At 43.0% G+C, this 22,273-nt stretch overlaps 1 protein-coding gene across 2 annotated transcripts; it reads right to left on the bottom strand.

The window, feature by feature from the left end:
• Positions 1 to 1,054: 1,054 nt before the first annotated feature.
• LGI2 (leucine rich repeat LGI family member 2) lies at positions 1,055 to 20,894 on the bottom strand. Of its 2 annotated transcripts, XR_008436917.1 has the most exons (9): positions 20,710 to 20,894; positions 20,546 to 20,617; positions 17,581 to 17,652; positions 14,341 to 14,412; positions 13,698 to 13,769; positions 12,477 to 12,646; positions 7,612 to 7,776; positions 3,505 to 5,077; positions 1,055 to 3,397 (listed from the first exon to the last, which is right to left on the bottom strand). XR_008436917.1 is itself a non-coding variant. In XM_053976515.1 (8 exons), the coding sequence occupies exons 1-8, from the start codon at positions 20,892 to 20,894 to the stop codon at positions 4,260 to 4,262; spliced, it is 1,626 nt and encodes a 541-aa protein (XP_053832490.1). In that variant the 3' UTR covers positions 1,055 to 4,259. The 2 variants fall into 2 exon arrangements, 1 of the variants encoding a protein (XP_053832490.1); XM_053976515.1 differs by having other exon boundaries at positions 1,055 to 5,077.
• Between the last annotated feature and the right edge of the window lie 1,379 nt (positions 20,895 to 22,273).

Below are 22,273 nucleotides of genomic sequence, written 5' to 3'. Positions count from 1 at the left end.
CATCTCTCTTTAACTTGACCTTTCAAAAACCCCCCGCTCTGTCTTCCTCTAGAAATTTGCAGAGGACTGACCATCCTGCATTGTTCTTTAGGAATGCTTTTCTCTTGGTATCTTGCTATGACCTTCAAGGAGTAATAGATACTTTCCAAGGAAGATTTGACGAATGTGGTAATAAGTGGAAAAGATATGTTCACCTAGCAAGGGCAAAGAAAGCAGGGGAAAGATAGGGAAACAGTGCTGATTTGCAACTGATGTTTGAGCTATGATGGAGTTTCACTGAACCACACCACAAGGGCTGCTGACTCATAAAAAGGTGAAATACCCAAAAGGAAAGCAATGATCCCAGCAATTGCATCCCATTATGGTATGTCAGACATGTCTTTGATTGCACAAGCCTATAATTAGTTACAGAGAGTTGTGCTGTTTCTGAAGAACTAAGAGGAAACAAAATAATTACCTCCTGTATTAGTGACTAGCAAGATCAATGGACAACATTGAAGGATTGCTTTAAATAAAGTGTATTCATGGCTGATAGATTTACCTTTTTTTAAATTCCAGAGTAAATGTCAATGATTCAGTAAAATTTAAAAAAACTTAAGATTTTGTTTTGCCCCATGCACAGATCTGAAAGTTTTGGAAGTAATTTTAGGGCTTGGTTCCTATTTACTCAGCGTGTAAGAAATCCACTTAGATCTCTTAAGTATTTTTTTTTTTTAATTATTTTGAAAATCAAGATCTCTTTACTTTGCGGTAAGAAAGAACAGCTCATGAATGAAACTCGCAGCAATAGCTGCGTTACTTACTTTCTAACACTAGATGGGGTGTAAGGAAAGAGTGAAGGGGAAAATTAGGTAACAGCAAAACCTTGGAAGTCCGAACTATCTCAAGCACAGAAGAAAGATTTAACTAATCTGAGCATGGTTTTGTCCACCTTGTCAAAAGCCAAACCCGATCATAAATAGACAGGGACATGTTTGCCCACCCTGTCCATTTCTCTGACAGGGTGGATCCTCACAATGTGGATATTTTAACATGTGTGACACACCACTATTAGTCACATTAACTACATTTTATTCATATATTGAAAGAGTACATACACATGTCAGTAGCATAGATTGCATCAGCTCCTCTTTACTAAAAAAAGCTCAGTGTATATACAACCTTAAAATTCTCCTGCTGTAGCTAGTGCATATTAAATCAATGCTTATATAAACAAATGATCTTTACATAGATTTATGTATTTTAGAATACATAAAAAATTATCAGTGGCATGTTCTGTTATCCTTTTTCACTGTCCCGATGGTCTAACATTTCAATGAATTATGGATATGCATATTTTATTTACTATTCAAAACAATTTCTATTACAGAATATAGGCAATGAAGACAAACCCGTGGTTGTATTTGGAAAGGCAGAAAGGATTTTCAATGATTAGCAATTTCTGTTTTTATGCCTGCAACCTGCAGCTTTTCCTTGGGAGCAGGAAGAGTAGAGCAAGGCTCTTTTTGAGGTCTTGCCTTTGTTTAATCCTGTGAAAAGTACCATAACATTTTCTTAATTCAACTGGTGCTTTTTGTCCTCCCTCTTAGCTGCTTTGACCTCCTGTGCATGAACTCAGCAGAACAGGCAGGCCAGTGTCTGGCTCCAGGCTCTTCCTGAGGCTGGGAGGGATGCTGAGCTGGGTTTTCTGACCAACCAACACAGCTGCTCAACAGAAGCAGCAGCCTGCCCGCAGAATTAATTTCCCTCACTCTCTTCTTCTGGTCCCATGTGAATGAGCTAGACTCCTGTGGATCACTTTATCCTCTTTATTAAGCCTGTCTCTGCAGATACCATTTTAATTTAATCCAACTTGATAGCCAAGTCTCAAAATCCTCTTGGCTCTTGAAACAGCACAATCTCCTGGTATTCAATACACAAGCCTTTTTCCAGCATCCTCTTGCCTCCCTTCAAGGATCCAATTTCTCTAAACTAGCTTTTCACTCTGACTGATGCTCCTTTCTGAGTGACTAGAACTCACAGTTGAACCCTAAAAGAAAGTGCTGGTGCACTGAGAAATGCCACCCTCATCAGAATATCTAACTCTAGCGAAACTTGCATGCTTGACAGAAAAGCAATACAAAGCAACACAGGCTAAATAAATATTGTTTGCCAGCCATACCCACTTTAAAAAGTAAACTGGTAACACAGTAAGAAGTTGCATTCACTGGCAGACATGAATATTGCTGTTTTGTCAGATTTGTTAGTTTAATCCTAGGAGAGGCATTGCTAAACCCTATTGCAGAGCATTGGTTTGCATCTACTGGTCTAGATTGAACCACTGGGACTGACACCACACTGGGGTTCAGAGGGCAGCACTCAGTATCTCAGAGGGTGGGATGGTCCAGGCTGCCAGTGTAGTTAAAAACAAAACCAGGTTGAACAACTCTGTAGGAAAAAAAAACCCTAACACGTAATTGAAAATCAGAATGAGTTATGTCTCTGACAGACCAGTAATAACTTCATTTCATAGCAGAGAGGCAAAAGTTGGGGAAGCCTGTGACATGCAAGGTCACTGATAGGTTATGACTCCTCATGGGAGTTCTTACACATAATCCTCTTCTGCAGCATACTTCACACCCTGGATATTGGGAAGCCTATGAGAACATCTCTGTTTGTGATCATAGGCCGTGTTTCACATGTCCAGGGTAAAAATGTCAAACTCACTCAGCAGAAGGATGGTGAGATAGGCCTAAGTATGATGGAATAAAGGACAGTTTCCTTTGCTCCTCCTGCTTTATGCAAAACCTCCATATTATCCAAGGTAGCAGTGCAACAGCAAGACATGATAAAATAACCTAGTAGACTAAGTGGTATGGAAACTTAAATATCTTGTGTAAGCGAACAAACAAGAGCTCTGATACACAATTTTGTTGGGTAAGGGGGGCAAAGACCCTTTCCTGGAAAACAGTCCCTTGCTGTTATCTTGAGAGAGGCTCTGTGTGCCAGGATTGCCCTGAGTCATTAGGATGACTGAATGGCTTGGTCTGTAACCACCCAAAATGCCAATGAAGCACAGTCTGTCCACATGCTCCTCTTTAATCTTCAGTGGATTGGCAACCTGGCAACAGCCTGGACTCACCCAGTGAAAATCCTTCTTGGAGGTAGGATTAGCTCTAGTCTGAAACAGCTGCAACAGCTTGGTTTCAGATGGCTTGGTGATACTGAAGTCACAGTTAAGCCAGAAGGAGGATTTCCAAAATACAACTTTGATGTCCCAAACCTGAATTTATTGCTAATGAGCTGTGCTGTGGGGGGAAAAGCTAGATAATAAATCACCTCATTGAATACAGAGGAACTACAACATGGAGTGCATCAATGTTGATATGTGTTTCAGGAAAAGCTTAAGCCCTGCCTCCTGGAATGAGAGTTCACAACAGAATAACATGTTAAACATCCAGAATCTACTGGAAATCATCAGGAAAAGTATGAATTAGGGCAAAATTGAATGTATTTCTGGAATACCTATTAAAATAGAGAGTGGGTGCGACTTGTAGTTGATTTGTTCATGGCATCATGCAGACCTCTGGTATTTTCTGTCTGTAATAACTTGTTAAGATCTCACAGTCCTGAAGAGACACACTCTTCCTAGCTACCCATTTACTGTGGGCTGGGCTACTTGCTATGCACAATTTATTGCTGAAAAAAAGTGAATAATGGTAGAAAAACGGCAATAGGTTTTGACTCTCTCTTCAGTCTGCAGTGAATTATAATGGTGTCTTGGATTTACTGTGAACCAGAAAGAAAGATTTTGAAGAGAGAACTCAGTATATTCTGGAATGTTCCTATTTGCTTTTATAATTCATCAGCAACCATGAAGAACTGGCTCTAATATTAAAACTTACACTACTAAAATGTTACTTTAGGAGTCAAGATCATTTTTATGCTTTGTATGGCTCACTCTTCATTTTCTTTATGAGATGTTCAACTCAAGGGAGTGTTCTGGATTAAATTTAGATCATTCTCTTAGATGCCAACATTAACTCTAATGCACTGCACTCTTCTTTGAATGACTGCAGATTGCCAAGTGTCTTTGAAAAAGGATAAAATGGACATGTCATGCAGTAACCAAGTAAATGCAGTCCCTGATTAATATTCAAGTTTGAAAAGTTCAGAAAATGTCATCATACTCCATAGGTGCACCCTGTTTTTGGAAAGGTCTCTTTTTGTTTTGTTTGTGTATAAATGTCATTCTACACAAATTTCACTCTAGCAGCTTTTCATAAACTCAAGTCAATTATGATATGTTCAAATATTTGAGTGTTTCCTTTAAAACTAGAGGCAAAGAAAAAATCTCTTCGATCTGTTGACACAGCTGTGAAAGACCGTGGTGCTTGCACGTAGATTTCTTTAAATAATCTGAATATCTTCTTTTCACCATCCCACTGGTAAATCTGGGAGAAGGTATAGTCACTTCCCAAGGCTAGGTAATAATTGTTCTTGAAGGAGAAAGGCTGCAGCGTCATGGCTCCTCGGGACGGAAGAGCCTGTATCTCCACAAACTGTTTGCTATTCCATTTCATAACTCTGGAGTCACCAATGAATCTCGTGAGTGTGATGTAAAGGTCATCTTGCATCCTGAAACTCTTCACAGCCAAGACATCTTCCATGTTGGGGATTTCACTGTGTGGGACAAACTTTTTGGAGGCTTTGTTCCACTGGAGTATAATGGGCACCTGGGAGCGGCTAGAGAGGATTAAATGTGATTTCCCGTCTATATCGAGAAACTCAGCATCAGTGTCCCTGAACCACTCGTGAAGAGACTGATACGAATAAAATCCTTTGTTGTTCCACTTATACACTGTTGACAAACCTGCTTTAGAGCTATCTGCTATGACAAAAAACATTTCACTGTCTATCTCAAAAAGTTCTATATCATTTGGCTTGGAAATGCGAGATACTTCAATATCCTGGAATTTGACAAACTTCGTCCAGCTTTCATCAAACTTGTAAATGTGTGAGCCACCAAAGAGCTGTGCCACCACCACAAAGACTTGGTCACCAACAAGAACGGCTTTACATCCCACTATAGACTGACCTATTGCCCAAAGAAAGGAAACAAAACAACACATATATTAGCACAGCACAAACCATGCTTTACACCACAGACATTACTAAATCACTCTCCCCTTTTTTTAAACCTGCACCATCTCATAATTTTGTCTTCTGCTACATGCCATCAGAGCATCTTTTCAAGCTTTTTGCTTCCCAGTAACTGGAGAGATGATTTGTCCCGCCCTGCAATGTGTGCAAGTATGATGCACCATAAAATGCTGATTCCTTTTTATGCAAAATACTTTTTATTTCTCTGTTTGTTCAAACACATGGTGCCTAGTATCCAAAACAATTATATAAGCTAAATTTTATTGTTGAAAAATGACAAGAGTTTTTATCTTGCCATTCAGCAGATATTTGAAATTCTCTTATTCTTTTAATGTCTTTCCATCTTAACTAGAAGAATGAAATATAGTATATTTTTCTTGCTCCAGAAGGGTTAGAGTCAGCTTTTTGCTACTGTACATAGAAATATTGATGTATCTTGTGGATATATCACCTGAAAGCAGGATGAAAAAATAAATCTAACTCTGTAGTTTGTGTTAGGTATTCCTGAGATTTTGTTAAACTAGAAATATTTAGGAATATTGCAGTTGCCAGGTAGATCAGATCAGGTTATGTTCTATCTTGAGAATGTCAAGTTACACTAAACAAGAACCACATCAAAAAAGTAATAGCGAGACTATTACGATAGCTGTTGTTGGAAGCAGAGAGGAATTCACAGAGGAATTCCTCTGTGAAGCACACAGTTTAAGTAGAACTATAGCTGCACAAGTTCCCCAACGCATCCGTGGTCAGTCACTACAGGAGATTTACCCTGGCTCCTCTGCTGGTCCCCTACCTGTGGCTTTCAGAGCTGGCCTGGGATGATCTGCCACCCTCGCAGTGTAGGAGAGCTGGGAGTACCTTCACCTCAAGTACAGCAAGGCATCTGCAGCACAGGCATGAATGCTCGAGCTGATCATCCAGGCTCCTTCTGATCTAACTTAGTCAAAACACAAACTCTAGAAGAGCTGTCACCTGTCTCCTTCTGCAGAGGACAGCAATGCCTTTTTCTTCATGTTCACTGTAAAGGCAACCTTGACAACTAGCTCAGCTCCATAAGCCCATGTTGTAAAAAGAGCTAAATTTAGATATCCAAATGCCAAGCATATGGTAAGTAGTGAAATTCTCTGTGGAGCTGGCTCCAGAGCTCTACAAAACTCTTTTCAGGCTCTGCAGGAGGCTCTTTATGTGCCTGTGTCCCCTGGCAAAAATCTCAGGCTCATGTACATTTCAGAGTCCAGAGCTCAAGCTCAGACCTTCCAGGAGCAAACTCTGGGTGTGGAGCTAGGGCACAAGTCCCTTGCAGAAATGTCTCCCAATCAAATCATTCAGAGGAAGGTGAAATACACCTCGAAGTGTGTATCTAGTGTTTGCTATCTTTGCAAATGAGTCAAACTCTCAGTTTCATTTCCAGGGTTTTTCTAGGGCTCAGCTAGCTCTCTCTGGTCTGTTGACTTCTCAGTTTACATCCCTGGTACATATTTTACCCTAATCTACCAAAACACAATGAAGCCTAAAAAAGCAACATTTTTCATTTCCAAAATTTCCTGACAGAGGGGTAGCTTCTTGTAAGATTTTGTTAGTGACACACACAGATGATCTGAGGAGGTAAGTGCTTGCTGCCTTTGTAGAATTCCACACCAGAGGAGGATGCAGCATACTTTATGTCTCCTAAAATATAAGGTAAAAAATAATCGATCACACACAATAAGGACAGGAGGGAAAGATGCTCCTTTGATAATTTAGCTCCTGAGTATTCAAAACCTCTGGCTTGGAGTATCTGGGAAATCAGGCAGCAGATAACAGCTTTGAAGACCCTGTCTCTGCTGTCATGCTGTGACTGAGCACCACAAGTGTTGGTTAGGGACAGAACGGTTGTTAGGAAATCAGCATTAGAACATCACCTAGCATCCACACAGGTTTTTTGTTTGATCAGTAATCTGGCCAAGATGTTAAATGAGCATAATTGTAAATTGAAAGTAAATGCTGAAGCTTTACAGCACATCTCTGTAGGTAACAATCACAGTTTAAATATTTCTGTCATTTTCAGCTGTCTTCCCAGTCAGTTCACCCTACTTCAGGCCTGTTTGCTCCTACATGCAATAGATTTTTTTTTTTTTTTTTTGCAGGCACTTTGCCAAGATCAAGTGCTCCTTCAACATCTGCTTTAACTTGCTGTGTGACTGAGGCAGTGAATGCTAAGCTGGGCCATGGTGTGACATTCATGGCAAGTGTTTCTGCCTTCAGAAAAATTTACAAGATTGGACAAAAAAAGCCTAGTTTGTGTGCCACAGTAAGATTAAATGTGCATGTATTAACAAGATGCATTACTTCATGGAGTCACTCGTGTCCAAACATCACTCACTTCAATCAGCCAAATTCAACAGAGATTCAGGATAAAACCCAAAAAACTGATCCCATTTACAAATCTTGTCCAGTTCATCAGTGACTGGAATGCCAGTGTTCATATACCTGTGATATTGTCGTAACTTCTGAAATTCATTTCAATGTGATCCCACTCCAGCACCATGCAGTTCTCCATGCTGGGCTGTGCAATAGCTACAAACACATCATTCTTTGAGTTGAACGTATCCACTGAAACAGACTGGTAGGGCAAAATCTGGTGGACAACGAAATCTAGAAACACACATTTATGACAGTTAGGGTGCATCCTTGCTGGAAACACAGAGTAAGTGGTTACTGATTAGAATGATGAACACTGAAAAATGAGTGAAATACTCTGGATTTTGTATAACACTATCATGGAAGTATCAGTACTCATGCTAGGCACGCACCAACAGGGAAAGTGTCTCCTGCTTTAGATATCATGTACTGTCCTCTGAAAATGTAATTGTCAAGGAGATCAAATATGTAAATACTGAAATAATTTAGATTTTTCCAGCCAGGCTGGCTACTATAAGTGAAATAGAGAAGTCTCTTTCCCCACGGCTGGAAGTTGCTTTCCCGTCAAGTGAAATGGCCTTGCTAGAATCACATTCAAGCTGAGAGACAGCAACTATCAGCTGAAGTCCAATAACTTCTTAAGTCATGCAAATTTAATCACCAGCAATTTGTGTTATGCTAAACCAGGCAGAAAGTGAAATGATATCTGAAGTTTGCCTGGGGATAACCCCATTTTGCTTAGACCATAGACAAAATGGTGTAATCAAAAACTCGGTTAACATAATGTTTTATGGGGCATTATAATGTAGTTTAGGCATAAAATACAACCAACCTGAAAATTACTATCCAGTGGAAAACTTATACTAGACAATGAGACTGAGAAATTGGAGCAACCTGTAAAGATTAGGAGTGTAACTCCAGAATTAAAGACTTTTTTGTCTCAAAAATTAAGTGCCTTTGTAGACTTAAATTAAAAATTCACCCTGGGGTACGTCAGCAGTCATCACAGAGCCAGTCTGGGGCAAAGTAAGGAGACTTGGGTCTGAATTTGACATTTGACCAGACAGCTGTGCAAGATCCCTATCATCAAGAAAATAAAAATGGTGTAGCAGAGCTGACAAAGCACTCAGGTCTAAAATGTGGTCGGAGGCTTGCACTGAAGTAAGGTATGGATATAGATACATAGAAAAGGAAAAGCACCTTCCCTGTGATGGCATTTCTGTGCAAAGCCATGCACTGCTCTGTTTTCAGCTCCATTTGCTGCATGCTTTCACCATGCACTCCTGTGCTGGAAGGGCCTGAGCATCCAGGGATTTTGGTGAAATGGTAATTAAGTCCTCACTTGAGTCCCTTATTTTGGTGCATTATGAAATAATTGCTTCTGAATGAAGAACCCTCTGTTTCTGCATGCTTGAAAGCCTTGCCCTTGAGGAGTTACACTTGTGGAGAATAAAGATAGATGACTACCATTAAACAAACAGAGCAGATTCCACAGCTGTGAAAGAAATGACAGTCTTCATTCTTTGAGGGACTATTATAAATAGAGCTTGGGCTTGGTTCATAAATGCTGGTAGGCAAACAAGAAAGTTATCTTCATTCTCACTGGGAAACTAAAAGGGCTGGGGAAAACTGACACTGAAGTATGCAAAAAGTAAAAGTAACTGACCAGTTATAAAAGAATGGAGCAAGAGCAGATACAGTTACACAAAATAAAAAATATTTTTTAAATCTTGAGGAAAAAAAAAAAAAAAAACCCAGAAAATTAATCCTGAAAAGACATCTCTTGAAATCTGAACAGTTGTGAAACACTTTGGGGGAATCTGTGAATTGAAACAAACCAGTCTGTATATGAAAATGGGTAGGGAAATAATTTGAAATCAGTAAAAAGCAATCAATGTTGGTTTTAGCACCAGCTGGAAATACCAGACTGTAATGTAGAAGAAGTTTACACAGTGAAAGTTACTGCCACATCAGGGTTGCAAAAATTTAGGCCTTTGGGGCTTGATTTAGTTCTACATATCTTGCTGTAATGCTGGAAAGGGCTAATACAGTAAATACAGGACTGGGGGAGGAGCCCTTTTCCAATATCTTTCTCTGTTAAGCTGGATCCCTGGATAGGAGAGGGCAGAGGACACAGCCCATGTTTTCCCCCTGTGCTGCTGGCTGTAGGAGCTGTCTTTCTCTCCCTCCCACCCAATACAGAGTTTTGCTCTCCCTGTCTCAAGACACACGGTTTTCATGCTGTTTTCTGCTGGCTGGGAGTAGGGGTGTGCCCCTGTCCTCCAGCCACTTATTCCACCTTTGCTCCCTCTGTGGTTGAACTGGCATCATGGTGTCACGGGTGACACTTTTATTGGATGATTTTCCTTCTGGCAGCCCTTGCTCAGGCTGATCTCAGCACACAGGAACACTGATGTCAGCACAGGAGAGGAGGAGAGTGCAGGGAACATTGGAGAACACTATTGGAGAAAAATGTAAGTGATGGTCTGTTTGGGCAGCTGCTCCAAAACTGCATCCTGTGATTCAATCCCACTCTCCTCACATCCCTTCTTCCCTGCAGTGGATACTTCTGCTCCAGGTGAGGCTATCAAGGACCTGGGTGTGCCAGCAGGGAGTGTTAACCATCCTTTCCCTTCTCCCACCACAGGAGATCTCCAGCACAGGAGCAGGAATGGAGCAGTACCTACTAATATGCAAACTACCTCCCTTCCAGACAGCAGGGAAAGAGAAGACCACCTCCAGAAGACAATCCCAGCTAGGTAAAGAAAGGGGAAAACAAGCTTCCAAAGCTCAGTGAGATGATCCCTGCCTGCAGGTCTGGGCAAAGCATGTCCCAGGCATGCACATGGCTTGCTTCCAGTGGCTGTGGGAGCCCGAGGCCTGTTTTCCAGTCTCCTGAAAGTGAGTTACAAGTTCCCCTGTGGTGCTCACAGCCACAGGACAGGCCCCTCACACACTGTTGAGGAAGAAAGACAAGAAATGAAGTGAAATGATGCAAGCACTGAGAAATGGAAAAGACAGATGCTATCACAAAAAGTTAAAATGCAGGTCACCAATACTGTCAATCACTTTCTCTGTGAAGAAGCAATAGGATCATTTAGTTCTTTGCCTTTTTATTTTAAATTTGGCAGCACCTCTTTCCATGTCTCCTGTTACCATTGTAGCAGTTCAGCTGATGCAATGAGCTGACTGGCCCAACGAGACACACATTTTACCAAGCAAACTGCTTTGTTACAGCATCCTGCATCCAGTCATGCTCGACACAGAGTACTGGAGACCAGAAATGAAGGAAAGTCTGATCCCAGCTGGCAAAGGGGGGAAATACTATACTAAAGACTAACATGAATGAAGGAGGTTTGCAGAGCCCTACCCACCACTGACTGGGAAAGGAGAATACACCTACAGTATGTATTCTAAGCCTGTGACTAAGCAATCCTCAAGGAAGGAATATGGGCATATTTACACTCCCTTTGGATCTGGGGGAGGCAATAGCAGAGAAGGAGAAAACAGCAGTGGCCTGACACCACGGACCACCAAGGTCATACAGAACAGAGTATGACAGCTACATCTTGTGCTGTGGGAGCTTCTCTGAGGGCATTTGAGCAAATATTCAGCTGGGCAGTCCTTGCCCCATGGAACGCCTTCAGTTCCCAAAAACTCTGCAGCACTTGAAATTAGATTTATGCTTGGTGTAATTTCATTTACAGCAGACAAAGGGACAATGTTAAGGGTAAATTTTGCCTGGAGCAACTTTACAGTGTCCAGGTACAAAAAAGCGACAGAGGCCTGGTAGGTCAGGATAGGTTTGAGGACCAGGTAAAGCTTTGTGCACTGTTAGTGCTACACAATTGCTTAAACCAGATTGCAATGAAATAAAGCCTGCTTTTACTTTGCATTGCTGTGTCTCAGTGATTCAGCAGACTTAGGAATGTAACTTCGGTGCTGTTCTAAACTTCATTGCTCTCCTGTGTTTGACATCCTTTTATGCAGCAGGTTATTGCACTTTACCTCTGCTGCTCTTCTGACATAATTTTGAATTCTGAGTTCATTCTCTTTTCCTTCACATATTGCCATCAAAGCACCTTTCATACCTTTTCCTGAAATTTCATTTTACATTACTAGTAATCACCTTTTTTCTTGTCTTTTAATAATAATGACTGACTTGATGACAGATGAGAACTTGCACGCCTTTGATATTACTGTCTAGAAAAAAGGCAGAACGCTGACATCCTATTCAAAAAAGATGAAAAAAACAATACCCACAGCTGATATTTTCAGTTATATGATGTGACTACATTTAAAGATAGGTAACTGCAGCAGTTTGGGCATAAAATATAAGCATAACCACATGCAAATTTCTCTTCACTCCCTTCAGCATGCTTTACATTACCTTAAAAAATAAAAAATCAAGATCATAGGCAAGACAGTAGTCAGAATATTATTGGACTTTTCAACTTAATGGAGTTCCGTGAAGAACTTCTGGCACTATTGCAACCATCTTTGATGCTAATAAATCATGATTTATAAAATAAAGATAACAGCTATAGCCAGAATTTTTAACTTATTTTCATTGCTTCCTGTGAAATGCAGAGATTTTGGGAGGCTCATCTGCCATAACTATATGGCTTTACTCCAGATAATAGAAAGCATTCTGTGATGAAAATTAAGCCACAAATTGAGTCATAATCAAGTCTTTTGGAATATGAATAGGCAGAGCTCTTCTCCCATTATCACTTAATCCAAATAAAAACTCAGCACATACTTTGGCTTCTAAATGTAATGTTTCTCATTTTGCACTTGTTTTAGCACTTGGAAGTGCTTTGTATGTAACCCTTTCCTCCCCCCAGGTCATGCTCATAGAAGTGAAAGGGTATCATCTAAACTTCTGATATTTAACCATTTGTAGTGTTCTTAGAAATATACATTCTTAATACCTGTAGTGGTGCATTCATAATCAAAACTTGTCACATCATTTAACTTCTTATCCTGATATTCTGCTGGACCAATACACAGGACATCAGAAACAGTGGAATTTGTCATCTTTAACCACAAAAACAACCACTTGGCTTTGCAGTCACACTCAAATTTATTTCCCCTTAAATCTCTAAAAAAACACACAGAAATAAACATATTTGAAAAGGTTGATAGCAATATGAGTACTACAGAACTGTCATCACCTTGACATGCTGAATTTCAAAATATCTGAGTATCCTTGAATTGTTCTGAACTGAAAACAGGGAAGTTTCTTAAATTTTATCTGGACTCCTTTATAATGAGCTCTCTTTCACTGAGTTTTTGGAAAACTGTTGCATTCTATGGTCATATGTAATCACAGTAATGGAGCACTGTGATTCATGTATAAAGTTACTTCTTTGGTAAGCTTCAATAGGATGAGGACTGTAATGTAATACATCCTGACATTCAGGTTGTCTGCTGCAGGCCCCCTTTGCACTATTTACCACTGACAGAGATAACTCCCATTCCTTCCCTAAACTATTCCAGTACCACTGGTTGACAGAGCAGCCTTGCAGACGTAAAATACAGATAGTAAGACTTGTATTTTTTGAGTTGCTGCAGAGTCAATTTAACTTCTTCCTGCTAATGTATGTGCAATTTCAGCACTGTACTTGTTCTTTGATTCTTTAGCAATTTCAGTGGCTTACGATTTTACTTTGCTTGTTTGGAAGAGCCAGGCCAAAACTAGGGGAATCCTAGTTACACAGGGAAATAATGACAGAATGTCAGCAATGTGCTACAACTGCACAGAAACAAGGAAAAGAAGCTTTTTTTTTAACTAATCCCTTGTACTAAAATAATCTCAGGGAATATGCAACAATAATAGGGAAACATGTTCAGAGAAACTGTCATTTTAAAATTCATTGTCTCCCTTTCTCTAAACCACAATTTACATGAGACATCAGAAAGAAGTTCAACAACACAAACTACGTACAGCATCACAAGAAGCAACAGTGATTTAAGAAATAGCAGTTGCTTTAGAAGAGTCTATCAAGGAAACAATTACATAATGAAAAACAGCTAGAATAAAAAAATACACTTTTTTATTCTGTGTAGGTACCAGATACAGCACCACACACCCAGAACCTGAAACTGAGAGCAAGAGTGACAGAAGCAGTAGAAAGATTCTCATTACTTACAGTTCAATTAAAGAATCTAAGTCGCTGAAGACATCCCTTGGCAAAGCTTTGAGGTGGTTATTTGCCAACGAACTAGAAAAGAAAGTTAGAGCTTAGTATTATTGCTGTCTCTTACCTTGCAGTTCTTACCAAGTCTGAGCTCACTTACAGGTTGTTAATTATCCGGTACTGCCCAGCCACTGGCACTGTTAGAAGTTACCAGGAACAGGCATTAATTATTCGCATTCAAGAATGGAAATTGCTTGAAGTTCACATAAAAGTAAAATATTTAAAGTTTTTTTTTTTTTTTTCCCAAGTGCAAATGTAACCCACAGAGCAATCACTGAGCACACTGGAAAGAAGCAGGAATGTTAATCATGAGTAGGCAGTGTGGTGGTGGTGGTACCACCAGCGCAGCACTGGGGGTACCAGGGGCATCCCAGACCCAGCTGTGCCTGTGCACAGGCAGCCCAACATGCAGCAGTGCTGCCCAGGCAAGAATTGCTCTAAGGCTGGTTCTTAATTTATGGAAGGCATATTGTTGACAGCAGGAGGAAGCTGACACAGAGGGAAGAGAAGTTTTCTGTGTAGCAGGAAAACCAGTGGTCTCCCAGGAGAGTTTTTTTCAAGTAGAAATTATTCTATCAAGTGTTAAATAACTTACAGGTGAGTCAGGTCACGAAGGCCACGAAATGCATTTCTTGAAATGGTTTCAATTTTGTTTCCTTCAATAAATCTAGGCCAAAAAAGAAAGTATTTTAAAATATTTTAAGTAACATTATTATTAGCATCACCATGCTTTAAGCTATGGTTTCCAGATGCAGCATATTTCTGAGCAGCTCCTTCAGACTGAAAGGTGGGAAGTCTCAGTGGAGCTGAGACTTCATGCTCATGTTCCCTTTTCCCCTTTCCTTTGGGCAGACTGCAAGGAACAATGCAAGTACCTGGCATCACAAGGGATGGCACATGACACAAATGTCCAGCAGAAACGGAACAAAGTGAACAAGGCAAAAAAAATTATTCCTCTCTTGGTAATCCTCTCAGAATGTGTTATGTGAGGCAAGAGACCTGTGTAGGCGAACCTCCTGAGGCAGACTTTAGAAGCTAAAGTCCTACCTTCCCGTCTCTCAAATCAGCAGCATTTTCAAACCAGCAGGCAGCACAGAGGTGCCAGGGTTGCCCAGGCTGCAGGGCTGCCCAGGCTGCAGGCCTGCTCTGATGGGGAGCTCCTGTAGCTGCACACACACAGAGTGCCACCTCCTTGCCCACACAGCTCTGACTTCAACTGCACACGTTTGACATCCGCACAAACGGCAAGACCTCTGCCTTGGTTCAGGTCTGGCTGCCGCAGTTCAGCTCTGTCCAGCTGGGACATCTCCTCTGCAGGGTGCCAGCTGCACACAAGTCACGGCCCCGTGCACTGGGGGAATAATGACAGGCACATATCGATTCCAGCAGCATGCTGCTCCTCCTGACTGCACGTCAGCATTTAAAGAAAGAGCTGATATTTGAGCATCTTGACTCCTGAGCACTTGAGGACACATCCCTAAATATACCATGATCCCTGCAAAGTGATTGCAGCCAGGTGGCCATCAAGATATTGCATGATACAGCTACACCTGGATGCAGACAACTGTATGCTGACTTTATGAAAGGCTCATGAGATGAAAGTGCCTCCCTTATTCCTAGGCAGCTCTGTTTGCCCTCCAGAGAAGTCAGAGGAAAAATGCTATGATATAAGGTCTCTTCTCAAGAAAGTGATAATGTGAATGCAGGAGATGACAAGTGCTCTTGGTTCTGCAGTTTAGGTGTAGGAAATATCCTTCCTGAAGTGACTGGGACCCTGACTGCAAGCAAAAGGTGCAGATGAGGAAGAGTTGTGTCTGCGTGGGAGATGTCAGAGGCAAGTCAGCCCTTTCAGGGCTGTGCGGAGCCACAAATTCAATCCACAAGAGCAGAGAGTCACCCTGCCTCCTGACACCCTCACTGGCTGCTGGCATCCCTGCACAGCACCAGCTCCATGCAAATAAACAAGTCTACACTGCTACAAGCTGGGACTCAGGAATTTGCCAGATTCTTGAATCATCAAGCCTGGCCTCCAAGAGATGCTACTCTGGGAATTCCAGTCTGTTCACCAGCAAAGCTCCCATCTTTATCAGATCTGTCTTACCCAGACTCTGTACAAAGAGTCAGTTTAAGGGTGCATTGAATGCCATTATGAGTGCTGCAAGTGCAGCAGGACACAGCTGGAGATATAGTGTCTGTATAAAGGTATCAGCTGTGGGTGCTCCCCAGCTGCTCTTCAGCCAGAGACTTTGGCTTTGTACACACAGACACTTGTCATTCCTGTTTGTCAGTGAGGTTTCCTTCTTGTCTATGAAGTCTGAACCCTGGTAACTAAGAGACATGAGTTATGGAAGCTCTACTGGTTCTACATGGCCAAAGAAAGAAATCACAGAGAAAGGCCACTCACAGCCAGTTCCCAAAAGGTGGAGAGGTGATTTGCTGGGAAGAGGAAAAGCTCTACGGAATTAGCAGAAAAGGCAACCACAACCATTAACTGAGACCACTTGTTCAGCTGCTAAGAGAATTTGAAACTGTAAGGCTTTACTGGTCTTCATCCTGCTCCCTGGCTTGCAGCTGGTGATCAGGGAGAGAGATTTGCCCTTTGACCAGCTGAGAAGGGCATGGTGTTTCATTCAGACAGGAATCTGGTTTCAGTGACCAGTACAACTACCACGATGTATGCTATGCAGCTGGGACAAGCCCATCAGCACTTGAAAGCAGGCTGCTAATGGTACAACAGAAAATGTTTTTCTTCCTTTTTACAAACTACTGCAAATAACTTTTTCCCTGTAGACACAAGGAAAAGAGAATGCTTAGATAACTTGCTATCTCTGAAAAATCCCGATGTAGCTGAATCATGGATTTTAGCATATACCATTTACCATTAGCTGCAAATTCCATTGTTGGCTACTCCACATGTACCAGACTATTAACCCTGAATATACCCATCATAATATCTATTTGCCTTCAAAATTTTAGCAAGAATCAGTTTTATGAGCACTGGTCTTTCTGTAAAAAGGACAAATGTTTTCACTTCAGCTTGGAAAGGTGGGTGGGTGGAAGGAGGATTTTTTTCAGGTCGTATTCATAGTTTCAAACACATCAGCTCATAAGGGAGGACTGCCTTGTACCAAGGCTAATACTTTTTCTTTTTTTTAAGAAAAAAGGTTGAACTAAAAAAAAAAAAAAAAAAAAAAAAAAAAAAAAAAAAAAAAAAGACCAGAAAAAGAAAGGAATGTAAAAATCAACTAAGTGAATGATATAAACAAAAGGAGAGTTAAATAATTTTAAATAATTACAGTAATTTATATTATATGGAATGTATGTTTATATATTTATGTATTTATAATTAATTAGATAAAGATAAATTCTATGGACATTAAATAGGGTATCAGAAAAAAGATGAAGTAGGAGACAAAAGCTGGGAGAAGAGAAGCAGAATCAGAGTTGTTCAGGGCAGTACACCAATATTCTGCAATTCCTGCTCAGGCTGCCCATAGGTCAGAACAGGCTGCTCCACCTCTTTCCTGAGATTAAAATCCCCTTAACAGGGGTGCCACTGTTCTGGAAAGCCCAGGCAAGCTCCTGCTAAGCAATGCCTTTTTGGTGGGCCGTAATTGCATTGAGATACCTTGTATTCAAGGCATCTTTTAAAAATGCACTATAACATCTGAAAAATGGTCAGCCACCATAAAGAAAATGTGCACAGGAGTGGAACATAAATCCTTCAGCTCCCCTGATCTTGGGAATAACAGTAAAGACCAAGACGCTGCAGCAGGAGTCTTGGCAACTTATCAAAACATCTTTATTTATAAAGGACATAAAATACCAAACTTACAGGTATTCTAGATGGAAGAGACCAGCAAAGGCATCATCTCGTATAACAGTGAAGGAGTTGGAGTTCAGCAAGCTGAAAATGGAGAGCAGGCATTAGGAAAGCACGTTAAAACTTGACACACTGGATTATGCTTGTTGTGTTTATTGCCCATGACCAAACTAATCTTACTGACTTGAGCTCATATCACCCCACCAATGCAGCACACATAAAATACTGTGGAATGGTCTATTGAAAAAAAAAATTAAAGGCATTACATGATGGTAGTTAATGTCCACTACTCCCCAGGAAAAATGTGCCATTGACCTTGGCTAAATGTAACCTGGTCCTCAACTCAATGGTCCACTGAGCAGAACAAGCCATCATTAGATGGCAGGTCTGCTGAGTGTGGCCCCATCCACTCACCACCCCTCCAGCCCCGCTGACAACATTTAAGAGTCCATCTGAGCACCAATCCTAAGCTCCCAAGCACCAGCTCTCATTTATGCAGTCACAGTGGGCCAATGCTCACTCATTGCACACTCCCAGGGGGATGCTCCAAGCCTGACCTGCAGAGGGGGTACAGCTGCAGCGTGGGAGGACAGCAGCCAGTTTGTCTGCTGGAAACACAGACATATCCAAACCACCGAGACAGAGAATCCTGCTGTCTTTATAAAACAAAGCGCTGTGTCCACAGGCGGTGAGGAGGAGCTGCAGTGCTGCCTCCTCCAGGCGCTGCCTTGCCCTACTCCTGTGTGAACTTCAGGGACAAAACATGTCAGAGCTGCACCAGAGAGGCTGTCACCTGAGCCAGCACGAGACAACCAGGGAGAAGGAGGTTATGGAGGCTTTGCCAGCAAACTTCATTCCTTGCTGTATTAAAGCACAGCAGTGGACAATCTCCAAATGTTGATGTTCAAAGGCAGACAGGGCAATCTCCTTTCAAGAAAATAGCAAAATTTCTAATTTGTTCTAAAATATTAACACTACTCAAAAGAAATAATTTTTGGAAATTCTCAGAATTTCCCCTAAAAATGAATATGTCTGCACTAATTTCTTTATTAGAGCAACAGATTAATCTTCCTTTTGCATGGTTTTAGGCATTTTATTAAAATTAATTTAGAAGACTAATGAACATGAAATGCAAACTTTCCCTGTGATCCCTGGATATTATGTTAATACTAGACAAATGCTCCTTAAAAAATCCCAAAGAAATCTGACAAAGATGAAGACCACCATCAAAAATAAATCCTTGCATTACTATTTTACCATGACTACTGCCACAGAAGACATTGTCCTGAGGTGCCCATGTGCTCAATTATGCATGCAGCTCTTTGTTATTTAATCGTTGTTTTTTCTCATGTTTTAAGGAAAAAGTTATAAATTACACTAAACAACAGAATTTGTGAGTGCCCAAGGTGGTGGTGGTGGTGACCCCCTCTTGCTCCCACATCTGACTTACCACATAAAGTGACATGAGCAACTTCTGCCTTCCTCAGCAACCCACCCCTGCACCACCACCCCACACACCCCAACACCTGCAGCTAAAGAAAAGGGACAATCTTTATCTGCTCTTCCTCCCTCTTCCTGGTACCACCACATCCAAACCAAGTCAGATTCCCCCCAGCTCTAATTTTCCACCCACAGCTTCTTACCCATGGATTTCTCCCTTTCCTTCCCAGCTGGCACACGTCACTGTTTGCCACCATTTATTGGTGGGCAAGGTCCTCATGCCCTCTGCTGGGGGCTCGGTGCTGACCCCCAACTCTCACAGAAACTTGGTTTTGGGAACAGTTTCACACTAAAGGAGGTGAAGGCTTCCACCTTGCTTTACCCACTTCCCCCCAGCATTGTGCATGGAGTGCTGCTCCTCCCAGTAGGAAGACAGGCCTTTGAGTCAAAGGAAATGGGGTGCCCAAGGAGAGGAGCCTCACCATCAGCTACCAGACACCTTTAGAGAATACCTCTTGCTAAGACTCGTTTTAACATCCAGTTATGTGGCAAGCACTCAGCCTGGGTTTCTGGCAGGCTTTGGATCTTTTTGCTGAATTGTTCTCTGCAGTGTATCTTTGCCTGGGGGGGTCTGTCAGTCCTTATGGAGTGGAGGTGTGGAGGGCCTGCTTGGTGTCAGGCGTTCTGGACAGGCTTCACTGGGCTAGACAAGATGCAGGCTGCTGCTCAGCCTTGCTGCAGACTGCCAGAAAAGTGAGTATCCAGGCTCCCCAGGGGGTTTGTACCGCAGTCTCTGTGTCTTCCCTGCTGCCTCCCAGGACAGCTAAATTAAGCAAGTTTGCTTAAGCTCCTGGAGCAGGAGGCACACACCTAACTGCAACGTGGGCAGGACCAAGCAGCTTGCCTGGGGTCAGGAAGAAGGGATGGCTGCTAAGTGCTGGGAGCTAGAGCACTGTCTCCTGGGACAGAGGAGCGCTGGGTCAGAAGGTGTCGGAGGGGTCACCCTCCAAGTGGCACGCTGAAGCACGGAGTCGTGCTGCAGACAGCACCAGCACTTCACACACACAGGATTCCCTCTGAAGCGTGTCCTGGCAGCCTCTGCTCACCCCACTGTGCCCACTATGTCACAAAGCCAGTGCAAGACTCCTGGGCACAAAGTGAGGAGGAGTGAGAGCCACCACCACAAAACTCTAGGGGGACAAAACTCAGCCTTAAACTTACTAAAGCTGAAGTTAAGGGAAAAGAAAAAAAAAAAGAAAAAAGGAACTCATAAAACATTTTTCCCTCCTTTAGTAACTAAATACACATTTTATGAAGTGCTTTCTGAGCAGAAAATGCATCCCTGAGCAGAAATGTTATGAAACAGTAGCTACACCGGCAGACTGTGCAAGCTGTCTTCTCCCGTTTTCTCCCTTTCTACAAGAGAAAGGGAACTCTATTTAGGAGAAACTGGGAGGCTTTATGCTTAAAGGCGCTCCATTTAGGAGGAAGGGGTGAAGTGCTACTTGGCCGTGCTCCTTCCCAGTGCCATACTTACAGCAGCTGCAGGGAGGGCAGGTGGGAAAACATCCTGTCCTTGACTTCGGAGAAGGTCCCGTTGACCAGGCTCCTGGAAAAAGAGATGCCACCCATCAGGCGGGACCGCCCCGCATCCCTTCGCCACCCTCCTGCCCGTCCCGGGCCGCGCAGCCCCGCACTCACAGGGAGCCCAGGCCGGCGGGCAGGCTGCGCGGCGCCCCCGCCGCCCCCACGCACAGCGCCGACTCCCGCCAGCAGCTGCAGGGCGGCCCGCAGCGCGGCGGCCTGCGCGGGGCGGCGGGCGACGGCAGCGCCAGCAGGGCGGCGGCGGCGCAGAGAGCGGGCAGGAGCCGCAGCGGGATCGCCATCCCGGCACCGCCGCTGCCCGCCAGCCGCTCCCCGCCGCCTCCCGCGCCCTGACATCAGCGCGGCGCCGCCTCCGCTGCGGCGCCGGGACGCGGAGGGGGGGTCCCGGCGGGCGGGGCGAGGCGAGGCGAGGCGGGGGCACCTCGCCCTCCGCATCCCCGCGGGACAAAAGCCAAAAGCCCCGCGGGAGGCGGAGGGCGCGGGTGGCCCCCGCTGGTAGCTCCAGAGTGATGCTACCCCCAGAAAATCGGGGGGAAGCATTGAGGTGCTGGAGCGTGTCCAGAAAAGGACAACGAAGCTGGTGAAGGGTTTGGAGCACAAGTCCTACGAGGAGGGACCTGGGGGTGTTTAGCCCGGAGAAAAGGAGACTTGGGGGGATTTAGTGCTCTTTACAATTAACATAAAGGAGATTGTAGTGCGATCTCTTCCCCCAGGTAATAAGTGATAGGACAAGAGGAAACCAGAGGAGTTTCAAGTTGCACCAGAGGAGGTTCAGATTGGTATTAGGCAAAGTTTCTTCACTGCAAGGGTTTTCAGGCATTGTAAGAGGCTGTCTGGGGAAGCGGTGGAATCACCATCCCTGGATGTATTCAAAAAAATCACAGAATCATGGAATAGTCTAGGTTGGAAGAGATCTTAAACATCTTCTAGTGCCAAAACCCCTACCATGGACAGCTTTCAATAGCCTAGGCTTCTCAGAGGCCTACCCAACCTGACCTTAGACACTTCCAGAGATGGGGCACCCAGAACTTCTCTGGGCAACCTATTGTGTAAGTGTGTCCTTAAACCATGCTTAAGGACATGGTTTAGTGGTGGACCTGGCAGTACTGGTGATTGGACTTGATGAATTTAGAAGTCTTGTCTAACTATAATGATTCTATAGTTCTAAGACCAACTCAAGGGATGTCTAGATCATGAAAGAAGCAAATAGATGATGACACCACACAATTCCAGTTGCTTTCCAGTAGCATGTGTGTGTTAAGTATGCATTAATTGAATCATGTTGTATCTGAAGGCTGGAAAGGTTTCAAAATTGCATGTAAAACCACATTTGTGGTACCCCGATTTGAGTAAACACGTCATGCACATCAATAAAAGAATTATTCTTGCAACTTTTTGTTACAAGTTACTTGTCTTGCAAGAATTACTTTTTGTAACTCTTGTAACCTTCACTATCCTTTGTGCCCGAGCCTCGCTTCTTGGTTTGCACGGGCCAGTTGCAAAATTCCCGTGCCCATTTCCAGTTGTGCAGCTTGTGCCTGCTGCTGCTCCCCACTGCCCACACAGTCCAGCAGAGCCTCCTGTTGGGTGGCTGGAGACAGCAGTGAGACTCCTCATCTTTGTGCTGAGCACACCCAGGTCTCCATCTCCACCCATACAC

This window comes from Vidua macroura, chromosome 4, assembly GCF_024509145.1.
Source record: "Vidua macroura isolate BioBank_ID:100142 chromosome 4, ASM2450914v1, whole genome shotgun sequence".
Lineage (NCBI taxonomy): Eukaryota > Metazoa > Chordata > Aves > Passeriformes > Viduidae > Vidua > Vidua macroura.
Note: the sequence above shows the minus strand (reverse complement) of the source record. Positions and strands in the feature narration are given on the sequence as shown.